General features: G+C 52.7%; 2 protein-coding genes across 8 annotated transcripts in view; both read left to right on the forward strand.

Moving 5' to 3' along the window:
- Positions 1–7,421, forward strand: part of SGSM1 (small G protein signaling modulator 1) — a 47,424-nt gene extending 40,003 nt beyond the window's left edge. For all 7 annotated transcript variants that reach the window (XM_054844416.1, XM_054844420.1, XM_054844417.1 and 4 more), the window contains one exon: positions 464–7,421. In XM_054844416.1, coding sequence (XP_054700391.1) covers positions 464–552 — 89 coding nt within the window. In that variant the 3' untranslated portion in view covers positions 553–7,421. The remainder of the gene's footprint in view (positions 1–463) is intronic.
- A 9,080-nt stretch (positions 7,422–16,501) lies between these two features.
- Positions 16,502–23,514, forward strand: part of KIAA1671 (KIAA1671 ortholog) — an 87,875-nt gene continuing 80,862 nt past the window's right edge. Inside the window, exon 1 of the mRNA XM_054844070.1 lies at positions 16,502–16,886. The gene's annotated coding sequence lies outside the window, so the exon portion shown is untranslated. The remainder of the gene's footprint in view (positions 16,887–23,514) is intronic.

The raw sequence follows: 23,514 nt of genomic DNA on the forward strand, positions 1-23,514 counted from the left end.
TGTCCCACTACAGATAGTCGTATCTGGGCTGTACTGGTAAATGTTTAAAACAAACAGAGCAGTGTATGGTTGTGCGATGCTGGTGCTTGGAACACGATGGTAAAGACAGCCCTTGTCCCTGAGCAGTCAGGCTCCGAGGGGGTCAGGCGGTGCCTGGGGAAGCCATCCTTGGCACCAGCCCACCTCGCCGTGCTCAAAGGCAGCTGCAGGTCGTGCTTCCTGCTGGCTGTAGGCACCCTGAGATGAGGTGTTTAACGATGGCTCTTCAGACTCGGGTGTCTCTGCCAGGGAGGGTGCTTGGGGACGTGGGCAGGAATTCGCAGCTTCAGCTCCTGCCTGGAGCTCGGCTGAGAAGCAGAGAGCCGGGAGGCTGGGGGGACCCCTCGGGAGGCTGGGGGGACCCCTCGGGACACTGGGCTGCTCAGGTCTAACCTCTTTGTGGGTCCTTCTGCCTCTGTTCCAGAAATGGCTGAGCGGCACAACACCAAGCAGATTCTGAAGCTGGCTCGGGACCTTGTCTATAAAGTCCAGACTCTGATCGAGAACAAATGAAGGACGTGGGGAAGACGAGGCATCCAGACCAAGAGCCGGGACTCCCCCCTCAATGCTTCCTCCCCTTCTCCTTTTTCTCGAAGTGCCACACCTGCGGAAATAAGGTAGATGGACACATGCTGCTGTCTGAACTGGAAGTACCCTTAGCTCTCAAGTGCTGTGTTCAGTGTTAGGTCCAGGGGCCCCGGCTCAGATCTTCGCAGCCTTCTTCAGTGACTTAACCAAAGATCTGTACGATTGCATTTTATCGCTAAGGACTTGCTTCGGAAGCAAGACCCAGGCAGTCGCTTCCTCGCCTTGCTGCAGCACGTGTGGTTACCACCACCGCTGCCGAGGCAGTTGCCAGCGTCCCAGGTCAGAGCTCGGGCTCTGGGAGAGCAGAGCTGCCAGCCCTCCTCGGGGCCAACTCGGGCTCCGCAGCCTTTGTTGCAAGGAAATAAAGCTGCTTCCTTGGACAGCCGTTAGCTGTGGCACGGGGAAGCCAGCCAGCCCTGCAAGCCCGGGCAAGGCAGGGATGCCGCGAGTACTCGGCTTCTTACTAACACAATGAGGTTCTGCCAGTAACAGAGAGGGACTTTGATCACAGAAATTCCTCTTCTTTTGATCTTGTCCCTTGATGCATAGCATCCCCTTTAGTATTTTTGTAGGGCTCTGTTCTCTCCCTGGGATTTTTACATTGTTTGTTACTACACTATCTGAGCACACAAGAGTTTCAGCTCTGGGTGGATTTTCAGAAGAGCTCCAAATTCAGCATTGGGTTTTTCTTTCAAAATCCAGCCTCTGTAGCGCTCTCTGAACACTGAAAAACCTGGCCCTAACCTCCTCTGGGAACTCTAGACTTGAGGTTTTCTTACCTGCCTTACTCTAGCTGCTCGTGTTAGGGGTCTGGTCTCCCTGTGGTTCTCCTGCAGCCCCTGCCAGGGCAGAGCTCCTCGGAAGGCAAGTCAGAGCTCCCGACGTCGGCGACTGTCCTGACTTTCCCTCCGAAGGTGCCCGTCTCTTCCTCTGTTAGTTAAAAGACCAGCTGCTCAAAGCTAGACAGTGCAAACAATCCCCTTGGTGCCTGCAGGTTTTCTGTGTGCTTCTGGGGCTGGCTGCAAAGCCCCCTAAGTCCGCTGACAGTCTCCAGTGAAGTCTTGGTGGGCTTCTTTCACGCGCCTGCGAAGAGGCAAATAGCCCAAGGTCCCTGAGTGGTCTTTGCTTTTGGAAGATGCGCTTCTGTGGCCACTTTCCCTGCAGTGGCTCTCCAGCGCCGCAGCCCCCGGAGCACGCTGCGCAAAGTGCCTCTCCGGCACTACGGGCGCGAGAGCTGAGCCGCTGCGCCACACGAAGGCTGCGCTACGGAGGGTTTGGATTCATTTTTCAACTCAGGTAAAAACCATAAAGGATAAAGGAGAGGCGTAGGTCATTGGTAGGTCTAGTTCAGCCAGGGAGGGCTTTGTCCTGTCCGCAGCAGAGTGCCGTGAGCGCGCGCTTTCAGCAGCAGGGAAGATGCTGGCTTGTAGCTCTCTATAAGGGTACTTTCTCTCAAGTTTTGCTGCAAAAATTTGTGTTCCCCCTCCATGCGATGTGTGACGTGCGTGTGCTCTCCTCCTCCCCTCTGCAAGACAAGGCCCTGCTCTTCTCTTGCTGTCGGAGCGCTGCTCACCAGAAGGGAAAAGGGGCCTTTCCCTTCCTCTGTGTGCAACATCTGTCTGGGCTGTGTTTCGTGTTTCCCTGTGGCGTGTGTCAGATGTCGCTTGCAAAAAAAAAAAAAAAAGACAGATGTAAATCTGCAGAAGAGAAAACTGCTGCTTCAGAAAAGTTCTGCAGAGCATGGTGAAGCGATTCGCAGTTTCTGAGCAAATCGGCCGGTCTTTCTGCAGTACCGGGAGACGGAGGCTGCAGCTAGAAACGCGGGGGAACAGCAGTGCACGCTGTGCCCCCCTTAGGGAAGAGCACCGCAGCGGGGGGGAGAGCGATGGGCAGCCTTTCTCTTCTCACAATAGCAACAAGCAGCTGTGTACCGACAATCGAGGGAATTCTTTGAAGCAGTTTTCTGCAGTAAATGTCCACAGAGTGCTCGGTCCGCAGTAGCACAGGAAACAAAGGCGTTTGAGCTTCAAATCTGCCAGTTCACGTACGAATCTCTCGTCTTTCCACAAAGCAGAGCGGGAAGCTCGTGCCCTCCCTCCCAGCCTGCTCCTGTTCCCTCTAGGACAGGTACTGGTCTGCCTGCGTCACCGAGGGGGGAAGCGCTCTGCCCTCCCCTCTCTGAGGGACAACAACCAATAGGTCACCTTTAAATACGGTCTCATCGAGCAACATCGCTGACACTTTACCTTTCACGCTTCTGTTTTTCTTTTCTTGGTTTTTAAACAAAACCAGCCAAGAAATTCTGCACAATATTTGCTGTCTGTATCAACTGAGAGTGTCTTTGGGCCGCTCAATAGCAGTGTTTTTTGAATAACTTCTGGGGGAAAACAGTATTTATTTATTGATTGTACATTACTGTGTGTCCTTGTATACTGAAGTATGTGAGTGTGCATTGTTATGCAAATGGAGATATATCTTTTCAATGTTCTTTACAATATCTTGTAAATGTTTACCAGAAAATTGTGTCTATATATACTATATATATATATATATACAGTATAGAGAGAAAATATGTGAATTAAGTGGGTTATTTTTTGAGGGGGGGAGAAGAAATCTTTTGCTTCGAAGAACTGGTGGTTTCTATAGCACCTATTCCATGATGTGCCAATCCGTCACCGTCCTGGTACTGTGAGAGTTGTTCTGGTATGGCAGCGGGAAGCTCAGAGCAGAACCACCATCGCCTCAGCTTGGCTCGATTTTAATTCTGACTTAAAAACTGGGAAAGAATAAAAAAAAAAAAAAAAGGAAGGAAGGAAAAAATAAAACCAAAAAGAAAGCTTTGTTCCAGCTCTGGTGCTGAGTCGAGTCGGCAGGAGCAGACCTCTGCCCGAGCTGTGCAGGGTGTCGTGTCTGCCCTGGGTAAGAACAGTCGCAGGGTTGAGGCTTGGGGCGGGTTCCAAAGAAGTTGGGATAGTCCAAAGAACATGGTATGTCAGGCTAGAGTTAAACTGGGACGGAAGTCATTCTCCTTTGCAGCCCATCACAGCGTTTGTTAGGAAGGGAACGACACGACCTGTGCAGAGCGGCTGCGGAGCCGATCCGCTCTCCTAGCGCCCGTCCCCACTGGCTCCGCTGAAGGCAGCGTGTCCCATCACTGTTCTGCTCCAACTTTGCAAAGTCAGCGAAAGCCATCTGCTCCCGAACGCTCCGTGAGAACTCGAGTCTGACCTCGGAGGTCCGGCTTTGTGTTCCCACGCGGATGTGAGACAGAAGACGCGAGCGGTTTGCGGGTCCTGCAGCGGTGGCCGGTGCTGCTCCGTGGCCGCCCGCCCTGCCTGACCCTCGCTGTGGCTGCGGGAGGCCAGAAACAGGCTCTGGTGGTCCCTGTGCTCTGCCCTTCCACGGCCCCCGTCCACACGTGGTCCCACCTCGGTTTTGAGCACCTTGCCAGCAGTCGCAGTGGGTCGCGCTCTGCTCCTTGCTGGCCCCTCGGGGCAGCGCTGTCCGACCGGCAGGTTTGTGTGCTTGAGGAGACCCGTGGCGAGGCAACGCCGGGGGTCTGGGGCTCGAGATCTATGGGAAGGTTAAAAGCTGCTAAAATTTAAGGAAAGGTTTTTCTTGTCCAGCTGGTCGTAGGCCTTTTCCTGCCTCAGCCCCTCCTGCCTGGCTGCCCCTCGGTTAGATTGCCCCGAGGTAAAAGCGTTATTTTGGGTTTCCGACAGTGTGAATCCCCGGGGCCCTGCGAGGCGGCACAGATCTCCCGGCTGCGCAGCCGGAGGATTGCCTGTTTACCACGGAGGGAGAAGCCCGTCGCAGGGGAATGCTTGCCCATATACAGTAATCTTGTCAGGCTCCTTGGGGGAGAGGAATGTCTCATCCCAGCAGCTCCGTGCGGCTGAAATCCACCCCGTGCAACGGCGCTACGAGCCGGGGACTATCTTTAGCCTTTCGCTCGGGGGGACCGGGGCCTGGAGCTGCTGCGTCCTTCCCGCCGGGCGCAGCGAGGTTTGCGTCCCGCTCGCCCCTGGCCGACGTTCTCTGCTCCGGGTCGCTGCAGAGCTGAGCCCGAGCGCAGGACGGACTCCGCAGGCTGAGCCGTGCAACGCACGTTGCACCCGCGCTGAGCCGCCGCAGAGGCGTGGGGTTTTCACGTTATCTTTTGTTCGAGCTGCTCAGCTCGCAGATAATCTCGGTGTGTTTAAATACAGTGAACGTTTGTGTCCCGGCCCCGTGTTCCCCCGAGGGAGTTACTCATGGATTCTCTTTCTGCATTTGAGCTTTCTGCTGATGCGACCTGCCAAATAACTCTTGGTACCCATCTCTTTTAGTGTTACTCATGTAAACGCTTTAGAAGTTGTCTTTGTTCTTAAATGCGTGATTTTTTTAAAGGAGTTTTTCTCTTACTGTGGTGAGTCTCTGAATTGCTTTGCTATTAACATTTTCCATGGAGAGTGAGAGGGTTTTCTGCCTGGGAACTTCTTGCTGCCACCCTGTTCTGCCCTCATCCAGCCTCTTACGTTCTGAACATCCCTTAAGATATCCAAACCCACCTTTTATTGTACCTAGAGCCAGCAGTGGAAGTGCAGGTGTCTGCGACCATTGTCACTGGTAAGTAAAGAACAGATCAAGAGAAGTGACTATTCTTGATGCGGTAGCCTGGAATCGCAGTTCTGCCAGGAACCCATCCATGGGCACGCTGAGCCCATCCCAAAATCCCGCCTTGGAGACACATGCCTTGTGGCCAAGAGCAATTTATGGGATGAGATTCTTCTTATTCTTCTTCATTTGCTTACTTATTTTAATCTGGCTGGCTAGTTTTCCTTCCTTTCCCCATTTACTTTGAGCAGCTGGCTAACTCTCTGCACTGGGAGCCACTGTGGCAAACAGTCCTCAAAACCAGGTATGGGACCAATTTCAGGATTCTCATCACGTAACTTTGCTTTTAAAAATATCCTGTACTACGTTAAATTGCTGCGCTCTCTGTGGCATTGCTGTTCAGGCAGTGGTAGCCTCCGAGCCCGTTCGTCCGTGGGGCCAAAGCGATTGTCATTTCATCAAAACATCTGTCAAATACTTTTCACTCCGTTTGGGAATTTTCACGAGTACCGAGCAGTTCTGGGCACGTTTTCAGCATTTTACTATCGCATGAGCACAAACTGATAGCGAAAGAGCACAACTCACAGACGAAGTGACGATTTTCTACCACTATGGAAGGGTTGTTACTCTCACCGGAACCAGTTTTCACAAATTCTTATAGAAGTTTTCAGATGCCCTGAAGTAGATAAAATGCCACTTACTGTTGCCTGCTCTTTCAGGCACGCCAGTGGTCTTCACTCAAGGTCATTGTCCTCGCTGCCTGCCCTGAAGTAAATGCATATTGCTAAGGGACCCGAAGCCTTTGTGGTCCCCGGCGATGCTCACCACGTTCCCGGTTTATGGCGGCAGCATGGGCCAAGGTTAAGGTTGTGTTGGTGCCATAGCCGTGTGTTTCTGCAGCTTGGAGTGTTTGGATTTCTTCTAAACTTGGTCCGAATCCTGAATTTTCCGGAGAATGTACGTTGTTGGAATAGCCATAGCGGTCTTTTAATGTGTGTCTAATTTTAGATTAGTGATAAGCGTATTCAACCTTAAATTCTCATCCAGTAGTTTAATAACTTCCTTTTTTTAAAATTGATTTTGCACATGGAGACTGAGCAGGGAGCCCAAAGACGGAGCTGCAGGTGCCAACCTCCGGTCCGTGGCTGGCTGCACACGAGGGGTCTGCGGCCCCAGGGGCCAGCCCCGCACACGCAGCCGTGCCCGGAGCAGGCAGGTCGTGTCCCACCAGACGGGTCTGCCGGGGCTCTCCGATCTCCCGCAGAAAGTCCCCGCTTCCCTCTGCCCGGGAGAGCAGCCCTCGGCGGTGGTGAGAGCCGGGGGAGCTGGCACGTGGCGGGGACGGGCATGGAGTGCCACCGCAGCGAGGTGGCTGGGAGGAAGGGCGCTTGTCGTCAGCTTTTTTGTAAGGGGTTTTTTGTTTTGTTTTAATAAATCAATGCTAAAATTTAAACTATGCACAAGATCTCCAAAAGTACAAGGTAGTTTTGAGAATCGGTGTGGCTTCACTGCTAGGGAAGATAAAGAATTGAAAATCCTCATTACTGGATCCTGAGATACTAAAAATTTCATTTTTATGACTACGTAAGAAGATCTACTTAAATTCTCAGAAATTCAGTCTCTTCTTGGAGAGTAATTCCCAGGAGCCAGGGAAGGAGAAAGCTGTTTTTCACAAACAGAATTATCGAAAACTTTTGTTGACAATCCAACTCGGCTGTACCCTTAGACCCGTGATTGTCACTCCCCAGCGCGAAGGTGTGTTCTGGAGAGTGTGGCAGGGTGCGCGGGTGACGCTGGGCTGTCACCCTGCTACAGCCCTCGTGGAGATGACGGGTACCATCCCGGGCACCACAGGACAAGGGATTACCTCGCAACAGCAGGGTTATGAATGTATCTGATGGACTGGCATTAGACTTTTCTGTTGCCCTACACTGAATTGCTGCTTTTCTATGTTCGATGCCATTTTGGTCTCTGGGAGTTGCTCTATCTGAGCTTAATGAGCACTATAGCTTTTAATATATTTGTAGAAGTGCTGCTAATGTTCTTAGATTATTTGAATTCCACACTGTGGTATAATATCTGTTTTATATTATTTTATCCATGCTTTTGGTTTTTATGTAAACTGTTCCTTATTGTTGTTCAGAAAGAAAAATTAAAGCTCTATTCTCTATGGTTAATGTATTTTCAAATCAGTAAAACCCTGGTTGTTCTTTACGGCGCCGCGGTCCCTGATAAGACGGCAACGATGGAGTACCCCAAAAAGGCAGCGCCTTTCAGAAATGCTGCGTCCGAGAGCACCGGGAGTGACTCTGCTGCACCCGAAAATGCTTTTGTCTCTGGGGGAATTACTCCCCTCCAGGCATCGCTGCCGTCACAGCGTTCAGCACTGTAAACCCGCTGCGGTTGTCCTGCGGCTCCCGTGTCCCCGTTCCACCTTGCCGGTGCCGCTGCGTGGTTGCAGCTGCGGTTGCAGCTCCGCTCCGGGCTCGCTGCACGTCTGCAGGGAGCCGCCGAGCCCGGCTGGATGCGTCCTGCCTGGCAGGGCTGAGGCTCCTGGGTCGCGGGGCAGAACTTCTCCTACCGATACCGTCTGGGTGCTCTTCACAGGACTTCTGCTTCCCTCCTCAGAACCCCTGCTCCTTCCCGCTAGAAAACCTGCTACTAATTTCCAATGAGCACTCAACGCCACGGTGAAATAACCGGGCCTGAATCCGCTTTGGTCTGGAAAAAGCTCCTCTCGTTTCTGAGCGCGTGTCGGTAAAGGCTCCCCGGTGCCGTTAATGAAACTCATTCCAATGAAGTTAATCTGCACCAAGCTATTTCTGTGCTCGCTGAGCTGCTGGCAAGGAATTTTTGAAGGAATGAACCGTTGCGTGGCCTCAGATCTTCTCGAGCAGACGCTTTCCCTTGCCCTCCTCCCGCTTCAGCACACCTGGACTCACTTTTATTCTCTGAAAGTTAGAGCTCGCCCTGCGCAGCGCCGCGACCGCTGCTCCCTTTGGTTCGTGCTGCGTAGCAGCTCCTCGCGTTTCCTCGCGGCGCTGCTGAGGGAATGGCCCGAGATCTAACGGTGCCTCTCGGGTACCCGGAGCCGGGGCGGGCAGAGGCGTGACGGTTTCGTCCCCCTGGGTGCCGTCGAGCTGCGGCGTGCGCAGCCCCGCAGGCAGCAGCTGGGGTGCAGGCAGCGTGGCTGGAGACCTGCCTGCGTTGCCTGCAGCCTGCTTCCCTTGCTCGCCAGCCAAGCGACTCGTCTGGGGCCACGGTCAAGTTTTACCGAGACCCTGAGAATCGCTGCGCGTGGGATGGGGGAGCTGAAACCAGCGGAGCCCGAGGGGGAGGCAGGAGCGCCCTGCTTTGGAATTGGGGGGGTCGGGGAAGCGCTGGGACACGCCAGCGCCACGGTGCCAGGCCGGCACGTGCTCTGCCCCAGCCCAGCCCTGCTCCGTGGCTGGGGGCACGGCCAGGGGGTGGGCAGGGGGAGCCGGGGGCTGCAGCCGGGCTGGGGAGACACAACCCCGCGCCGGGAACCTGCAGCCCTCCGCATCCCACCACCCGAGCTCGCCGGGGGTGGTTCTCCCCCATGATTGTCGTTTCTCAAGCTCAGACTCCACGGCAGCTCCGCACACACCCAGTCCTGTTCCCGGAGCCGGTGCTTCGCTCCGCGGGAGGCAGAGAACAGCTTTGCTCTGCAGAGCTGGGGGCTGACTCTCTGCGTCCCGGAGGCAGCCAGGTGAGGAACGCGCACCACAGCATCCCCAGCAGCCGGAGGGATGATGTTAGGACTGCATTTTGGAGGAGATTTGTATTTTCACATGTATTTTCAGAGCCCTCCTCTGTTCTCGTCAAGTCCCTCCTCTCCCAGGGACCCCGCTGCCACCCCTTTCCCCCTTTCGCACTTCTCCCCTTTTGCCCTGTTGCAGTGCTCGTTGTGATCTGCACCGTGGTCCTCGCCTTCCCCGATCGCATCTCTTGGCCTTCGCGGTCCAGCCAGCCCGTGGCCTCGCTGCCAGACCCCGTCCCTCCCCGGGCAGCGACACCTCCTTGCCTCTGCTGCCTGGCTCAGCCTGCAGATGCTGTCACCTCTGCGCTGCCCTGGTAGCGTGGAGAATTTAAACTGGTGACTGTTAAGCTGAAATAGAGCACGTAAAGAGGAGAAAAAAAGGCTGCCAATCGCTAGGGAATGGCTGGGCCAGATCCTTGGCTGCTGCGCCAAGTGAGTGACTTTGGGACGGCAAGCTGGCGGGGGGCCCTGGTGCGAGGGCGGCTCCCGGCCGTGGGGCAGCCCCGAGCCCGGCCGTGGTGGTGATTTTTGGTATCTGCCTGTAATCCCCCGCTGACGCTGACGGGGTGTGCAGAAGGCAAGGGATTGCTCCCTGCAAGAGTGCGTAAAGTGACCTTGGACTCCATCTCATTAGCCTGCCTTGGTAATTCCCGGATCTGTCTCTAGACCTTTCAACTGGTAGCGACATGACAGGCTGCGGTGCCTTTCTCGCTGCGGGTAGCAGGAGGGACAAGTTTTTCATTAAAAAAATGCAAGGAGGATGAGAGCAGAGTGGGAGGACGAGCGCAGAGTGGGAGGACGAGCTGCTCGCAGGTCCCTGCCTGTGCTCGGGGCTGGCACTTGTCATCCCTGCAGACTCCAGAAGGTCTCCGGGTGCTCGGGGGGGTTCCAGCGCTCCCCAGGGTGGGTGTCGTGCGTGGGAGCGGGGAAGAAGTGAACCCTGACCCTGGGAGTCCTCAGTGCCATCAGCCACCTCTTAATGATGCTGTGCTTGTGGGTTCCTGCGCTTGCCCTGGGAAGGCAGAACAGATTTGCATCAGCCTGAACGTCATGTTTTAAACAGCACCGACCGAGTTTAAATGCATTTCTAAAAATGGGATAGAAGCGAACGCAAGACTGGATGCTAGCTCCAGCTTCCTGCCTCTACATACTTATGAGAAGAGGCTTAATTAAATAAAACCTGGTATTTAATTAATCCTTAATATGTTTGCTTCTTGGGGCATGTTTGCTTTAATGGCACAGCACCAGTTTTTAGCACAGGCTAATTGATTGCCAGGGAACCCACAGTTAAGAACTTCAAAAGGCTGATGAAGACACTCCCCAAACACGCAGAGTTTGCAAAACGTCAGGGTGGGATTCAACCAGCCCTTGCGAATGTGTTAATTACCTGATATTAATTGGTAATCTAATCACTAGAGGCCGGGTCCCCAACGTGCAGAAGCAGAAATGCTCTACATTCGTGGTGCAGAGAGACTGGCAAAAAATCCTGCTCTTTAGATGGAGGAAAGTAAATGATCCTAAAAGTGAATGTCATTAATTTTTAACTGGGGGTACTTTCTCACAAAAGCAGATATCCTGAGGTTGTGCTTTGAAGTGCACGTACGTCGGTACGGCCACCGCAATTTCCATCATCAGAGTTGCCACCTCCATGCAGCGGAGGAGACGACAACCTCCAAGCAAAGCAGCTCCGCAGCGGTGGCAACTTTTCTGTCCAGGGCAGGAAGAAGAACTGTTCCCAACGTCGTGCGCTGGGCTGCAAGCGAGCGCACTTCAGGAGATGCCGGTGTCGGCAGGTGGCAGCTCCTCCGAGGGCGGGAGGGGTGGCGGCAGCCCCGGTCTTTTCCGTGGTCCGTTTTGATGCTGCACGGCAAGAGCCTGGGCCCTCCGGCCGCCTGCGCGGATGCAGCAACTGCGCCCGACAAACCGGTTGTCGGTGGCACGTGCCCAGGGCAGCCCGGGGCGCTGGCTGGGTCTGACGGGGGTGAGGGGGACCCCAGGGGCTGTGTCGGGAAGCCCGTGTCCTAGCACGGGCACACGGCACCCGCGTAGCGCCCTGGCCGTGGCCGCAGCGCCCGGGAAGGACCAGGCGTATTGACAGCACGTTGGTGACACACGTGAACGAACACGGCAAAATCTCAGCACAAAGTACTTCCAGTCCGCTAACGTCCTGCCAACGCCTCTACCTGCACCTGACTTGCGTGAGGTGTTCCAACACGGATTTCAGAGCTGCCCTTTTTCTAGGGGAAATAAAGGCAGTATCCACAACGGCCTGCGGCAGTACCCGGGAAAATCCTTCGGCTGGCCCCGTTTTGCACCAGCGCAGCAGGGTTTGCACAGGCGCCGCTCGCTCACCCCGATGCCGGGTGAGGCGCAGGAGCACAAACCATGCTGACACCCTTGGGTCCTGCCCTGCCCAGCAGCACCGAGAGCCCCAGGTCTGTGCAATAGGGATGGGCTTTGCCAGCCTGGGATTTGCAGTCTCCTTTTGCCGGACGCGCGTGCGGTGGCTGCGGCGGAGCCATTCGTGCTACGGCATCGCCGAGGAGCGGTGGATGTACCTCGCAGCTGTGAGAAATGAGCTGAGGCACAGGAGACAGAAGAGCGGGAATGTGTTCAGCCCTTTCTGAAGCACAAGGAAGTAAAGTGCTTTTTCCTGGAGCTTTTCTCTGAAAGCGAAAGCGTTTCTGCAACACTTTTAGCAGCTGCATTAGAACGACCTGTAAACATTCCCAATATTTAGCCGAAAGCTCTCAACTATGATAATGCACAAACCGAGATCATCGCTGCTGGTTTAGACAGAAGTGAATTTGCCGAGGAGCTTCCAGCGAGGCTGTGGGGGAGCAAGACGCTGTCGTCACGGAGAGGGGGCTCAGGGTTCAGCGCCTGGTCTCTGGTTCCGTGACTGGGCTGGCCTTTGGGTGGGCAAGGTTTGGTGAGCTTGTCTTAGTTCAGCAAATGGAACAAAGATACTCGCCTTTATCACTTTGAGGAACAGCGTGTTGTTGTTGGCTGAGTTACAGGAGCGCGAGCTGAAATCTGAGTCACTCTTCTGCTTGGGAAAACAAAACCAGACTCCCAGGAAATCTGTTTTCCTTTGTTCTCGCCACAGCCCCCTCAGATCTGACCATGTGCCGCTCGCTGATAGCGCGGGGTGGGCCTCGCACCGGGATGGGGGCCGCGGCCTCGCCCAAACCAGCAGAGGCAAAACCGCCAGAGATTATATAATTGACAAAAATTGCACACCCGCTGACTTTTCACTCTGATGCAATAAAACCTCCACTACGGTGCAATCTAACAACTCCTTCCTACTGAAGAGCATTATACGCACAAATGGGATGCTCAGTTATCCTTGTTTGCCAAGGATTTCTTGCTATAGCTGCTTTCGGCAGCTGAGGCTCGACAACCTCTGCCTTGCTGAATTTCTCCTTTCCGGGGGAAGAAGCATTCTGTGGATACTGAAGGTATAATCCTGCGAGGCACCGCGCACCCACCGGAGGGGTGATGCCCCTTCCAGGCATGCAGCCAGGGCTGCTCAGCACCCCGGCAGAGCTCAACCTTCGCAAGGGCGCGAATGATGGTCGACAGGAGCCGGCTGACGTGGGGCTGTGTGTTTTACAGACTCCTCCCTTTAAATCAGGACTCTCCCTTCTGCGTGCCCTCTCCCACCCCTGCTACCCTGTAAATCGGGAGTGAAGCTTGGGGGCAGCAGAGGAAGCGATGGGGGGGGTCCCCGCGGCCAGCGGGGCTTTTGTCAGGAGAGCTGTGCTGGGGCTGCGGCCTCTGCTGCGCTCTGAGCCGGGCGCTTGGTGCTCTCTGCGTAGCTCTGCACTGATTTTCATGGTGGATGAACATGAAGAGGTGGGAAAGGAGCTTTTAAGGCCCCCTGGAGTGGTGGTGATGGGAAGGGGGAGGATGTTCTGCTTTCCTTTTTGCAGATTATCTGTAGTTGGCAGCGGAGAACCTTCCCGCAGGACTTAATGCCTGGGATGCACAGGGAGCTCCTGGCCGGTTCCTCCTGGGGCCCCATCTTGAACCTTCACCGACAGGTCTGGCTTTCACGGGAGCACTTATTTCGTGGAGGGCTGCAGGACAGGACACTGAGGTGCTTCGCTGCTTAGTGCCGGAGCATTTCAAACCCACGTGGGCCTGAGAAGAGCAGACGCTTGTTCCCCAGATCCAGATGAAGTGTTTTTGCAGACAACTCCACCTCTTCGTAACAGGACCAACTTGCTCAGCGGGAAGAGATGGAGATTGTTAATGGCTGGAAGAAAGGAGGGAATCTCGCCACTGCAGCCGGTGAAGGCGGGCAGAGCCTGGCTGCCGTTACGGCAGAGGGGACGCGGGAGCAGACTTCCGTCCCCGCGGAGGTGGCGGGCCAGCTGCTGTGACAAAGCAGCAATGGTCCTTGCCTGGGATCTCCCCACCGGTGTCCGAGGCCTGACGCTCAGGTTTGCGGGAGCGTAACGTGGCGGTTTGGCAGCCGCTCCATGTGCCGTATGCAATTAACCCATTTCTCCACTATAGGGCACTGACAGACTATGCGAGAGGAACCGGATCACCCGAGCAGCCTCGCTGGTACAGGCAACATTTGCTGTTATTCACTGGTTTATGCGATCCTTAGTTTAATTCTGAAAAGGCCTCATCCTGGAAGTTAATTGTACGGTAGAGAGGAGAAACAGCGGCATTACCCATCTGAGAAGCAGAGCTGCTCATGAACTGGTGCATCAGCCCGGCAGAGCCTTTTGTTGGTTTAATGGCAAAGAATGTGTTTAAAAAATGGAAACTCCTCATAGATAAGGGGCCTGTCGTTTTTTCTGAGTACAAGCACTCCACTGTATATTGCTTGCATATCATCACACTGACAGTTCCGGTGAAATCATAAACCAAAGGTTCAAAGCTCCAACGTGTGTGTGAGATGGGTCTGGCAGTGTCTGTTTGCTATTGCCATCCACACCGCAGGGTGGAATTACAGCTCTAATTTATATACGTGGGGTGGTAGAACAGGACTCTGCATTTAACTCTGCCCCTAGATTGTGGTTAAGTCTAATCCAATACTTGCTGATAAGCACAGAGGGAGAAAAGGTTCACACAGAGTCAGTCTCAGGCAGGGGGAGAAACCCTTCCCGGAGCCAGGGCTGCACGCCGTGCGCTGGGTCCTGCGCTTGCCCAGGGCAGCCACAGCGGTGGGATGGCGGTGGGTGCCAGTGGGTGGTGGTTCTCCTGCCTGGTGCCAGAGCTGGGGTGCAACGGCTGAGCGTGACAGCCGGAGGGGTACCCTGCTCCCCGCAGCAGCACTGCGGGTCCCACGGCTCCCTGCGCTGCGCTGGCCCCGCACCGCGGCTGTTCCCGTTCCCACACGGTCGGGATGTCCCCAGGGCACCAGGGACTGAGTGAGGGTGAGGATACGGCCCCTCCAGCTTTGCACCAGAGGCTCGTCGAGACCAGGCGTGCTCTGCGCCGCTGCATCTACCCCTCAGCTCTGCAATCCTGCAGGTGCAGCTGCCACCCCTGGCTTGCCGGGGCTTGAAGCATCAAGAGTTTTTGTGGCTACTTTGAAGCTCCCAGGTCTCATCTCCCCAGGGCATTTGCAAAGGCACATGCTGAGGTTCCTCCTTAGACAGTGGGAAACGAGGCAGCAGCTTCCTGGGAACGCATCTGCTCTTCTTGAAGTCGTCCATTTGAATGCAGCCTCCCAGGGGCTATGCAGCCTCCGGAGCCTGGCTTGGCCAGTTCTCATCTCTGGCCGCATCACCGCATGTAGGTGTTTTTGTGGAGGGCGCTGCCATTACAGCGGCTCCTGAATAACTGATCAGACAATTTCACTGTTTCACTTTCCTTGCTGAAAGCCCCGTGTGCTAGAGCAGGGGTTCCCAAGCCACGGGTGGAACAAGAACCCACTTCAAAGAGGCATGAGAAGCAGTAACACCCTCTTTGCAGGTCCGAGCCATGGATCACCCTCTTCTGTACGGGCAGGTACTGGTCACCAGCAACAGCCTGAGCTGCAGAGTGGGTGCTGGCATGGAGGTGACTGCTCCAGGCTACTGGGGAGGGGTGCTAGGGGGGGATAGGTGGGTAAGGGTATGGCTTATGTCTTGGTTTCTGGAGAAGAGAAAGGCAAATGAGTCATGGAATTGGGATCCCTTTGTGTTTGCGCATGTGGTGAAGATAAAAGGATTGCTAAGGTGGGGAAAACACATATATTATCCTGTTTTGGGAGCAAGGGGGGGTCTGTGGGAAAGGGATCTTAATTTAAATGGGATGTGGGTGTATACAGCCAGGGTGGGGACAGGGGAGGTGAGGCGCGCTCCTGTATCCGTGCAGATGTTGCAGAGCTGGATGCTTTTCTGCTGCAGCCTTTCCGCTGGCCCCCATCCATGCACCTGCCGAGAGGCAGCTACCCTGCACCGTACAGCTAAGGCGTGCCGAGGAGCGTCACCTCCCTCGTGCAGCTCGGGAACGGGTCGCGGGGACAGCAGGCAGCTTGATTTGCTCGGGACCCCCAACGTCTGCAGAAGAGGTGAGATTCCACCCGGCTCCCTCCAGGGCTGGTTAACAGCAGATCAGTAGGTCCCCCACCGGCGGCAGGGACGCGGGACCCGCTGCCTGACCCGTCGAGGTCCCGCTGGGAGCTGGGCGAGGATGCGGAGCTCTTTCCGCCTCCCGCCCCAGCACTATCCCTGCCGTCCCCCCTCCTTCCTCTCCAGGCACTGCCTGCCCGCCATGAGTCACCGGGCTGCGCCGGCCCTGCCGCAGGAACCGACTTTGGACTCCTCCGTCACGCGGAACCACACCTTTGGCAATGACAAAAAGCAGCATCTGGAGCATGTGAATGACTACAACCGTGGCACGGCCTTGGCGACGGCGGAGAGGCCGCCCAGGCGCCCGCGGGCACGTGCTGTGACTCCGGCGCCATTCCTCAGGGAGAGGGGTGTCTGCCTGAGGGGAAGCCTTCCCCCTCTGAGGAGAGGCGCTCCCTGGACCGGGCTCCTAGAGCTCCCGGGCCGCCATCTGAGTGCCCTGGCAGGGGTAGCGGGGAGGCTGCCGCGGGGGTCCCTCTCTGCAGCCCAAAGCAGAGGGCCTGAGCAATGGTGGCACAGAGCTCGCCCGGAAGGGCCACCCCTGTCAGGGGGGGCTGCGGGAGGCTGGGCGAAGGGGCACGGGGTGGTGCTTTCCTTAGGGGAAGAAAGCGGCCGCTCTGCTCCGGGCCCTCTCCCTCGGGGGGTGCAGGGCGGGGGCACCGGCGGCGCTGACCGCGGGCCGGTACCGGGACGCGAACCCGCGTCCTCCGCTCCTCCAGGGCCGCGCCCGCGGCCACCGAGGGGCAGGTGGAGGGGGCGGAGTCACCCGTGAACGGCCACCGGGCTGTGCGCGCGAGGCCCCGCCCATCCCGCTGGAGCCGCGCGGTCGCCATGGCAACAGAGGCGCTTCCCGCGGGGCCGGGCCAGGCTGCGCGCGCGCCGCGGCCGGCGGCTCCTGGCGCCGGGGCGAAGGGCCGGGCCCGCCCGGCGGCGCGGCAGAACCGGCGGCGCCCGCAGCCCGGGACGCGGCGGGACCGGACCGGACCGGACCGGGGCGGGGCGGGGCACGGCACAGCACCGCTTCGCAGCCCTCCTTCCCTCCTCCTCCTCCCCTTCCGCGGCCCTCCCATTGCCCCCGGGCAGCCCCTCACCCCGGGGAGCGCGGAGGGGCGGCCCCTGCTCCGCCCCGTCCCGCCCCGCCCCCGGGTGGGGGTGTCTGGTCGTGCCCGGCCGCTGATCACCTCAGCCTGGCAGGCCGCTGGGTTTCGCCGTTCTCAAACTTAGTTACCAACTTCTCCGTTGGTGGCGGAGTCTGCCTCGTCCCGCCTCGGTTCCACTGAGGGACGAACCGGTGCCCTGGCAGGGTAAGTAGGTAGGCTCCCGGTGAGGGGCACGGAACCGCGCTGGTGGCGGCGGGACAAAGGCCCGGTGAGGCACCGGGGGGGGGGGGTCCGGTTCACTCACCCTGAGGGGAATACCGCCCCGGTTCCCCCCCTCGCCCTCCCCCGGGCCGGCTCTGAGGGCGAAGCCCTCAGAGCCGGCCCGGGGGGAGGGCGGGGGGGGGGTGGGGGGGGAGAACCGGGGTGGTGCTGCTCCCGGTTCCCCGGTGGATCCTGAGGGTAAACTCGCCCGTGGCTCGGTGTTGTGCGTGGGTGTGGGGTCGGTGACGGTGGTGTTGGGATCGCGTCGCTGCTTGTTTTTCACTGCGTCAGAGCCAAGGGCGAGGGGAGAAGTTGGGTCTTCGTCCGTGCGTGTGCTCCGAGTTGAAAAAGCAAAAGCCCTTCGTGCTGTTTAGTTGGGGGGGGGTCTCTGTGTGCGGTTATAGGGAGTTTCGCGGTGATTTTGATGGCTCATGGGTATAATGTTCTGCTGGCGAGCACTGCAGATTAGAGCCTTATTTTGTAATCCAAGATGACTTTTGCAATTATCTGTTCCCCTCCGGATTAGTGATGATAATGTGCTTGGCGTTCTTAAACCTACAAATAAAGATGCTCCCCCTCTTCCCCCCCCCCCCCAAGAGTTTACAGCCGTGCCGACCTGGGTTAGCAGCAGTCTGCAGAGGGGACACGGGCACCCCGAAGTGCGGTATGTGACCGTCTTATGCCTTGGACTTCAGTAAATGGATCTGCTCTCCCGAGTTAGTTTTAAGCGCCAGTTTACGCTGGTCATGCTGGTTCTTTTTAATTGCGGCTGCACATACCTTTGCTTGCTGGTATATCAGCCCGTGCATGTGAATACAGTTTTGGTTTAGAAGCGCGTCTGACATTTGGGTGGGCAGATTTGTATTGCTCTCCTGTGTTATGCAACTCGTTTGTCCGTTTTTCTTCCCGACTCCAAACGTAAGTGATTTATGTGTGGGTGGAGGGATGTGGAGTTCTGCTCACGGGTGGAAATAGCTGATCCAAAAGAGCCCGTGGAGGTCAGTTCCCTGAATGTGCATGGAGCCGTGCGCTTGGATTTGGGAGGGAGCAAAACTGGGATTCTGAAAGGGCAACGCTAATCTGTGAAAGCACTTTATTTCCCGTGTGGTATTGCGTCGAGTCGTGTAAAAAGCTTTGCCTTCCACAGTCTGTTTGCAGCATTGTTACTGCTCTTGCGTTTCTCCCGTCTGAAGGTAGGAGATTAATCTTGTATTGACTTGACTTCTATTTCTGTGGCGTAATCCGTGTGATTTTGATTTGTGTGTGAGGAATGGGATTAAGGGAAATCACACTTGGCAGATGGCGGGGCTCTTCTATACCATTATGAGATATCGTAACCTTTTATTATACCTACAGGTTTGATTCTTCAGGGTTTAGTAATATAATTGTATTCAAGATAAAGTATTGCTCACGATAAAGCACTGGTACTGTGTTAAAGGAATTGCAGCATACAGCAATTGATATTTTGTCAAAACTGATGCTTTATTCCATTGTGGTAATTGCAGGCAATTTTCATGGTAGGCTGAAGAGGTAAACTATGTTTCCAGGGTAACTGTGAAGTTGTTCAGCTGCTTCAGAGGTACTTTTTGCCAGAACTGAAGGTTGTTGGTATTTTCTTTTCCTTGTCTCCCTTCCATAAATTAGAGGGGTTTGCATCTTTTTAACGATCATGTGAACCTATTGTTTTTCTTTGTTTTCCTGTGACAGTTTTAGGGTGTGGTAGGGAAACAGAAAATGTATGGCAGAAATGCTAATAAAGTTGCCCAGCAGCTTGCTTAATCCAGGTAAAGACTTTTTCCAAAAAATCTTTCAAGAATTTATAAACTACTTTTTTTTTTCTCCTGGTAGGATTTTCTTCACTGTATGCTGTACCTTTTTCTGTAAAAGTTGTCAAGGTTATTTATTAGCAAGTAAATCTATAAAGCCTTTCTATTTTAGAATAATTAAAGAGGTAGGAATCCTATTTAAATATAAGATGTAGCCTGAAATTCACTTCTGATAGGTGTATAGTTTGTTGAAAACATACTTTAGTCCGTTCTCTTTCAGACAATGCTCTGAAGAAATTCTAAGCTAAATGGTTCTTTTCCAATATATAGATGACATAGAAAACAGTCGTAAATTTTTGCTTCTTTTAGGGACTTTCCATACTATGACACTAGAGTGACTTTGTTCTAGTTCAAATACTTGCGTTTGTCATTTTTACTATCTCAGTTTATATGTGGTGGTAAACGACGTAAGCGTCACCGAGGCTTGTGCTCACGCGGCAGTTCTGGAGGCTGCCTATCTTACGGCTGGGGAGAAAGGGCAGAGTACCCATCTACCTTCCTCCTGACCTGAGCTCTTAACTGACTAGATACCAATGTATTAGGAAAAAATTAATGTTTGATGATTAAACAGTTCATTGCCTCTCATTATTGCCATTCTGAAAGCTACGTGTAGTGGTGATTTATTATTTTTTTTTAATAGTTTCCAGACGTGTAGCGCTGTCATCTTGGATGCTAATTGAGCCCCTTGTGTGTCTACAGACTCTTCTGACAGTAGTAATATGCTTCCTGGATGTCTGATTTCTCCCAAAGGATAAAAAAAATAATCAGTTATGACTTGGAAATAGATTTTATTGAAAGAAAGACTTTCAGACTCTAAGATCTAGGTTTGAAAAATTTGCCAGCCCTTACTGCTCCATGCACTGAAGGTAAAATTTAGACCACATGTGAAAGAAGCACATCCTGATGGCGGGTCCCAGGTGGAAGGCAGATGGAGAGCTGGGGTATTGCACCTCCTGGGATTCTTTGCACGGCTCTGTGATTTTGTTTGGGTGTTGTCCTGGACTCTGCTCCATTCCGTGCTTCTGTTTCTCTGGCTACTGGATCATTTTGAAACCAGTCCCATCACCTCCCTTTTCTTTCACTCATGCTTGGTTACCGTAAAATAAAAAACCGAGCTCTCTCCCCTTGGTGAAGAATGTGTTGCTGTATTCTCTCATAGAATGGTTTGGGTTGAAGTTGGTCATGGAGCTTTCTCTCTTCTAGTAGCTTTTCCAAGTATCATCAGGATCAAGTTGCTAGAACTCCTGGTGATTTTTCTCCTGTCCTTGAGTTTTTAAACAGTGGTAAGAAATCTTCCCATAGTCTTGACAATTTCAGTGTAGGGGTGCTTGCGGGGAACACTCTGCAGATCAGGGACACAAGACTTGGGGTCATATTTGAGGGGATTACTCCGAGCACGTCAGTTAGGGACACGGTATGGTTGTGGCTGCAGAAAGCTACCTCTGATACCTTTGGCTGCTCACGTGTTTAAAAATTGTACTGGTTTCTTATTGAGGAGTTTCGTATATCAAGATTTTTCTCTAAGACTTGGTATGTTTTCTCGAATTGGTGTTCCACAGAAATTGATAACTTGGTGCTGCTCACTAGCCAGGGGAAGTTCCCTTTGGCATGTGAGTTTGTTCATGCTGGGTTGCGTGCTGTGTAGTTATTTAAAAATTTGACTAGTAAAAGGGATGGGTGTGTGCATGCATCTCTAAATGCAACTTTTGAATGTTCTGCATTGTTACATGTAATGTCATTGTTCTTTTCTTATTTTCAAGCTATTTCTTTTTATAGGATGTTTTCCTGCATGAGGATACGAATAACGCTAGTTGGAATTCCATTTTTCTCTGATAGGGTGGTAAATTTACACGATGCTGTTGGTTGTAGGGAGGTATTCAATGTCTTAGCTTTTCTGCTAATTTATGTTACTAATTTATTTCTTAATGCAAGCACAGCCTTTTGGGGCTCTTTGTTCGATTCTTAAGTAGCAGGCAGCTTTTGGGAGGAAAGTGCTGTATCTATTCAATACTTTAAAGAGACGTTTGTGGAATAGGAGATCACACTGCATTCAGTGGGCTGTTTGTAAAAGTGAGACTGAAGTAAACTACTCAATCCTGCAAGCCCAGGCATGAAGCTTGCAGTGATGCTGTGAGCACAGTCTGTATCACTTCTTCGTGTTTGATGCACAAGGGTGACTGGAACCTGAGAATGTTGCAATGTTTTAGGTGTGTTTTTTGTTTTGTATGTAGGAATCGCCCAAAGACATTGCATGGAAAAAGCCACAACCTTTTAGCTTTTCCTCCGAAATCTATTGAAATGAAGGCTTCCTGGTTGTAGTAGTAGCCTTTGCAGTGCAAACCACCGCGTGGTTGTTTTGAGTTTGCAGCCAAAGAGGCTGGAATAATAGCGTCAGGAGAGCTGTGGGATTCCCTCCGCAGCAAGCTAGTCTTGAATCCTAATCACAGCCTTCTGAATGACCACAGACCTGGTAGATGTTAACAGTTTAACTGGAAGACATTGTGCTTGATAAACTCCAGAGGCACCTGCCCTGTGCAGTTGAATGTACAGACTTTTCCTAAAACTGTACAGGAATTTGCTGTTGGGTTGCCCATCTGTGTCCTTCCAGCAAGACGTGACTGTAAGGAGCTGGTTCTGAGGAGATACTCTACTTGCTGGATTGAAGGAAGTAAAAGAAGTTGTCTTTTTTTTTTTTTTTTTTTTTCCCCCCTCCCCTCGATTGACTTTCAGTAAGTTTGAAGGGCATACATAAACTTTTTCTCTCAGGCCTTTCTTTTGAAGCTGTGCGCTAGTAACAAATCAAAATCGTAGCAAGTCGATTACTGTTTGTCTTGAATGGGCTTCTGTGGGTGAAGTGGTTTTAGGCACAGTGGACTTCCCATATCTTAGGTGCCGTTAAGTGGCAGGAAAAAGAAATCCTTAGGAAAGCCTGGGTACTGAGTTTTGGCAAAATACACTAAATTTGGTGTGATGGCCATTCTATCTTTTTGCAGCTATTGGTTAAAAAAAAAGAGTAATGTTTCCCCCTTCCCACCCCCGGTGGCTGGATTTCAGTTTACGTGGGTATGACCTGCACATCTGATCAGAAGGGGATATGTAGGTCTACTGGATGGTGGTTTTCCTCAGGCCTAGGCTTACGTAATCTAGACTCTTAAAAGTATACTTCCATGAACAGCTTAATCTTTAGATTCTTTTCTCAAGTCAAGGTGGCTTATTTTCTTGCTTCTCACTGTCTTTGGTTTGTTCTGGAAATATGTAATACTGGAACTTCTGCAGGCAAGAAGGCCTTCAAACAGCTTTCCAAACTCTTTGGGGTTATTTTTGAATGCATCTATATAAATAGCAGATTGTTAATACATATTTTCACAGTTCCTGAATACCTTACAATTATGTTGAAACAATAGGAGTTGAATTTTTTTTTTATACTCTTCATCTCTACATTACATGCTTAAGGAGAGGAAATGAATTTTTTCTTACGCTTGTGTGATTGTGATGATGCAATTCAAGCAGCCTGGGACTACAGAGGACTATTATCCGAAACATTGCTTGTTTTTGTTTTGAGTCATGTCCTTTGAACATGCACTTAAACATTGAGGGGGGGGGGAGGAAATCTGGGCTCCTCTAAAGCCACTTACAGAGCCCTTCATTAAAAGTTCTTATCAGAATTAAGTGCCCAAACTTTCAGTTTTGGGCTGTAATAAAGCTGTTGCGTGCCTGAAAGAAGATAAGTGTTGGACTTGCAAGCAGTGTGAGAACTCAAAGCTTCTTACTATTGTAGTAATTATGAGTCAGGATGGTCATTAGCCTGCTGTAACAAGTAGAGAAAGATAACCAAACTTTCAGCAATTGAATTGTTATCTACACAGTTTTCACTTAAGAGGGGAAAAAGCATGCATGTGTGTTCTAACAGTTTCCTTAAAGAGTGTGTGTATGCAGCACACGAATGGCTCTGCCTTTGGTGTAATTTTTACTTGTCTTATTTTACAGAATTAGCCTAAGCTTTAACGTGGGGCGGTAGGAGATGTAAAATCTTTTTTTTCCAGGTCAAAACACCCTTTAAATTTGGTTGGGGGCTGGGGAGAGCATTGCCGTGAGCCCAGTGGCCTGTTAACTCCAGCTACGGGCTTGACCCAGTTAGAGTTGGGCGGCGAAGCCTGCCGAGCTCCGGCACGGCCGGGAAGCGCGCGTGTGCTCTCTGAGCCAGGCCAGCCCAGGAACAGGCACCGCTCGCTTTGCTGCAGAAGCAGCGCTTGGATGCAAATGAGATGGGTGGCAAAAATAGAAGAAAAAGAAATTAGCTGCATTTTGTTGTTTTGATCTACAATCTGTAGGTTGGGCATGTTGGAGAAGCGGTGAAGATGGTAATGCTTTATTCCGTTATTTTTTCTTTAATTTTAGTAGTTAAAACCAATTTTACTCTTCATAGTTTCTAAGGGTAAAAAGCTGCCAGTATTTTAGTGAAATGCGTGAAAATATGGCTATTTGTGTGTGCTTTTGCTGATGCAAACAATGTTGTTGCCATACACATCAGCCCCTTCTGTTTATATTTTCAAAGTGACTGTTTTTTCTGGTCTTAGCATCGGTTAAATGCATGCTTTCTGTGCCTTTCAACAAGTGATATTAATAAATGTGGAGTTCTAAAACTTGTTATTCCTACTGTTGTAAAAGTAGGATGATCTTTATTTTACAGTGTTGATGAGAATTCTCAAGACATAAATAGAAATGGAATTTGAGTTTGTCTTTAT

The sequence above is a fragment of the Grus americana genome, chromosome 16, assembly GCF_028858705.1.
Source record: "Grus americana isolate bGruAme1 chromosome 16, bGruAme1.mat, whole genome shotgun sequence".
Classification (NCBI taxonomy): domain Eukaryota; kingdom Metazoa; phylum Chordata; class Aves; order Gruiformes; family Gruidae; genus Grus; species Grus americana.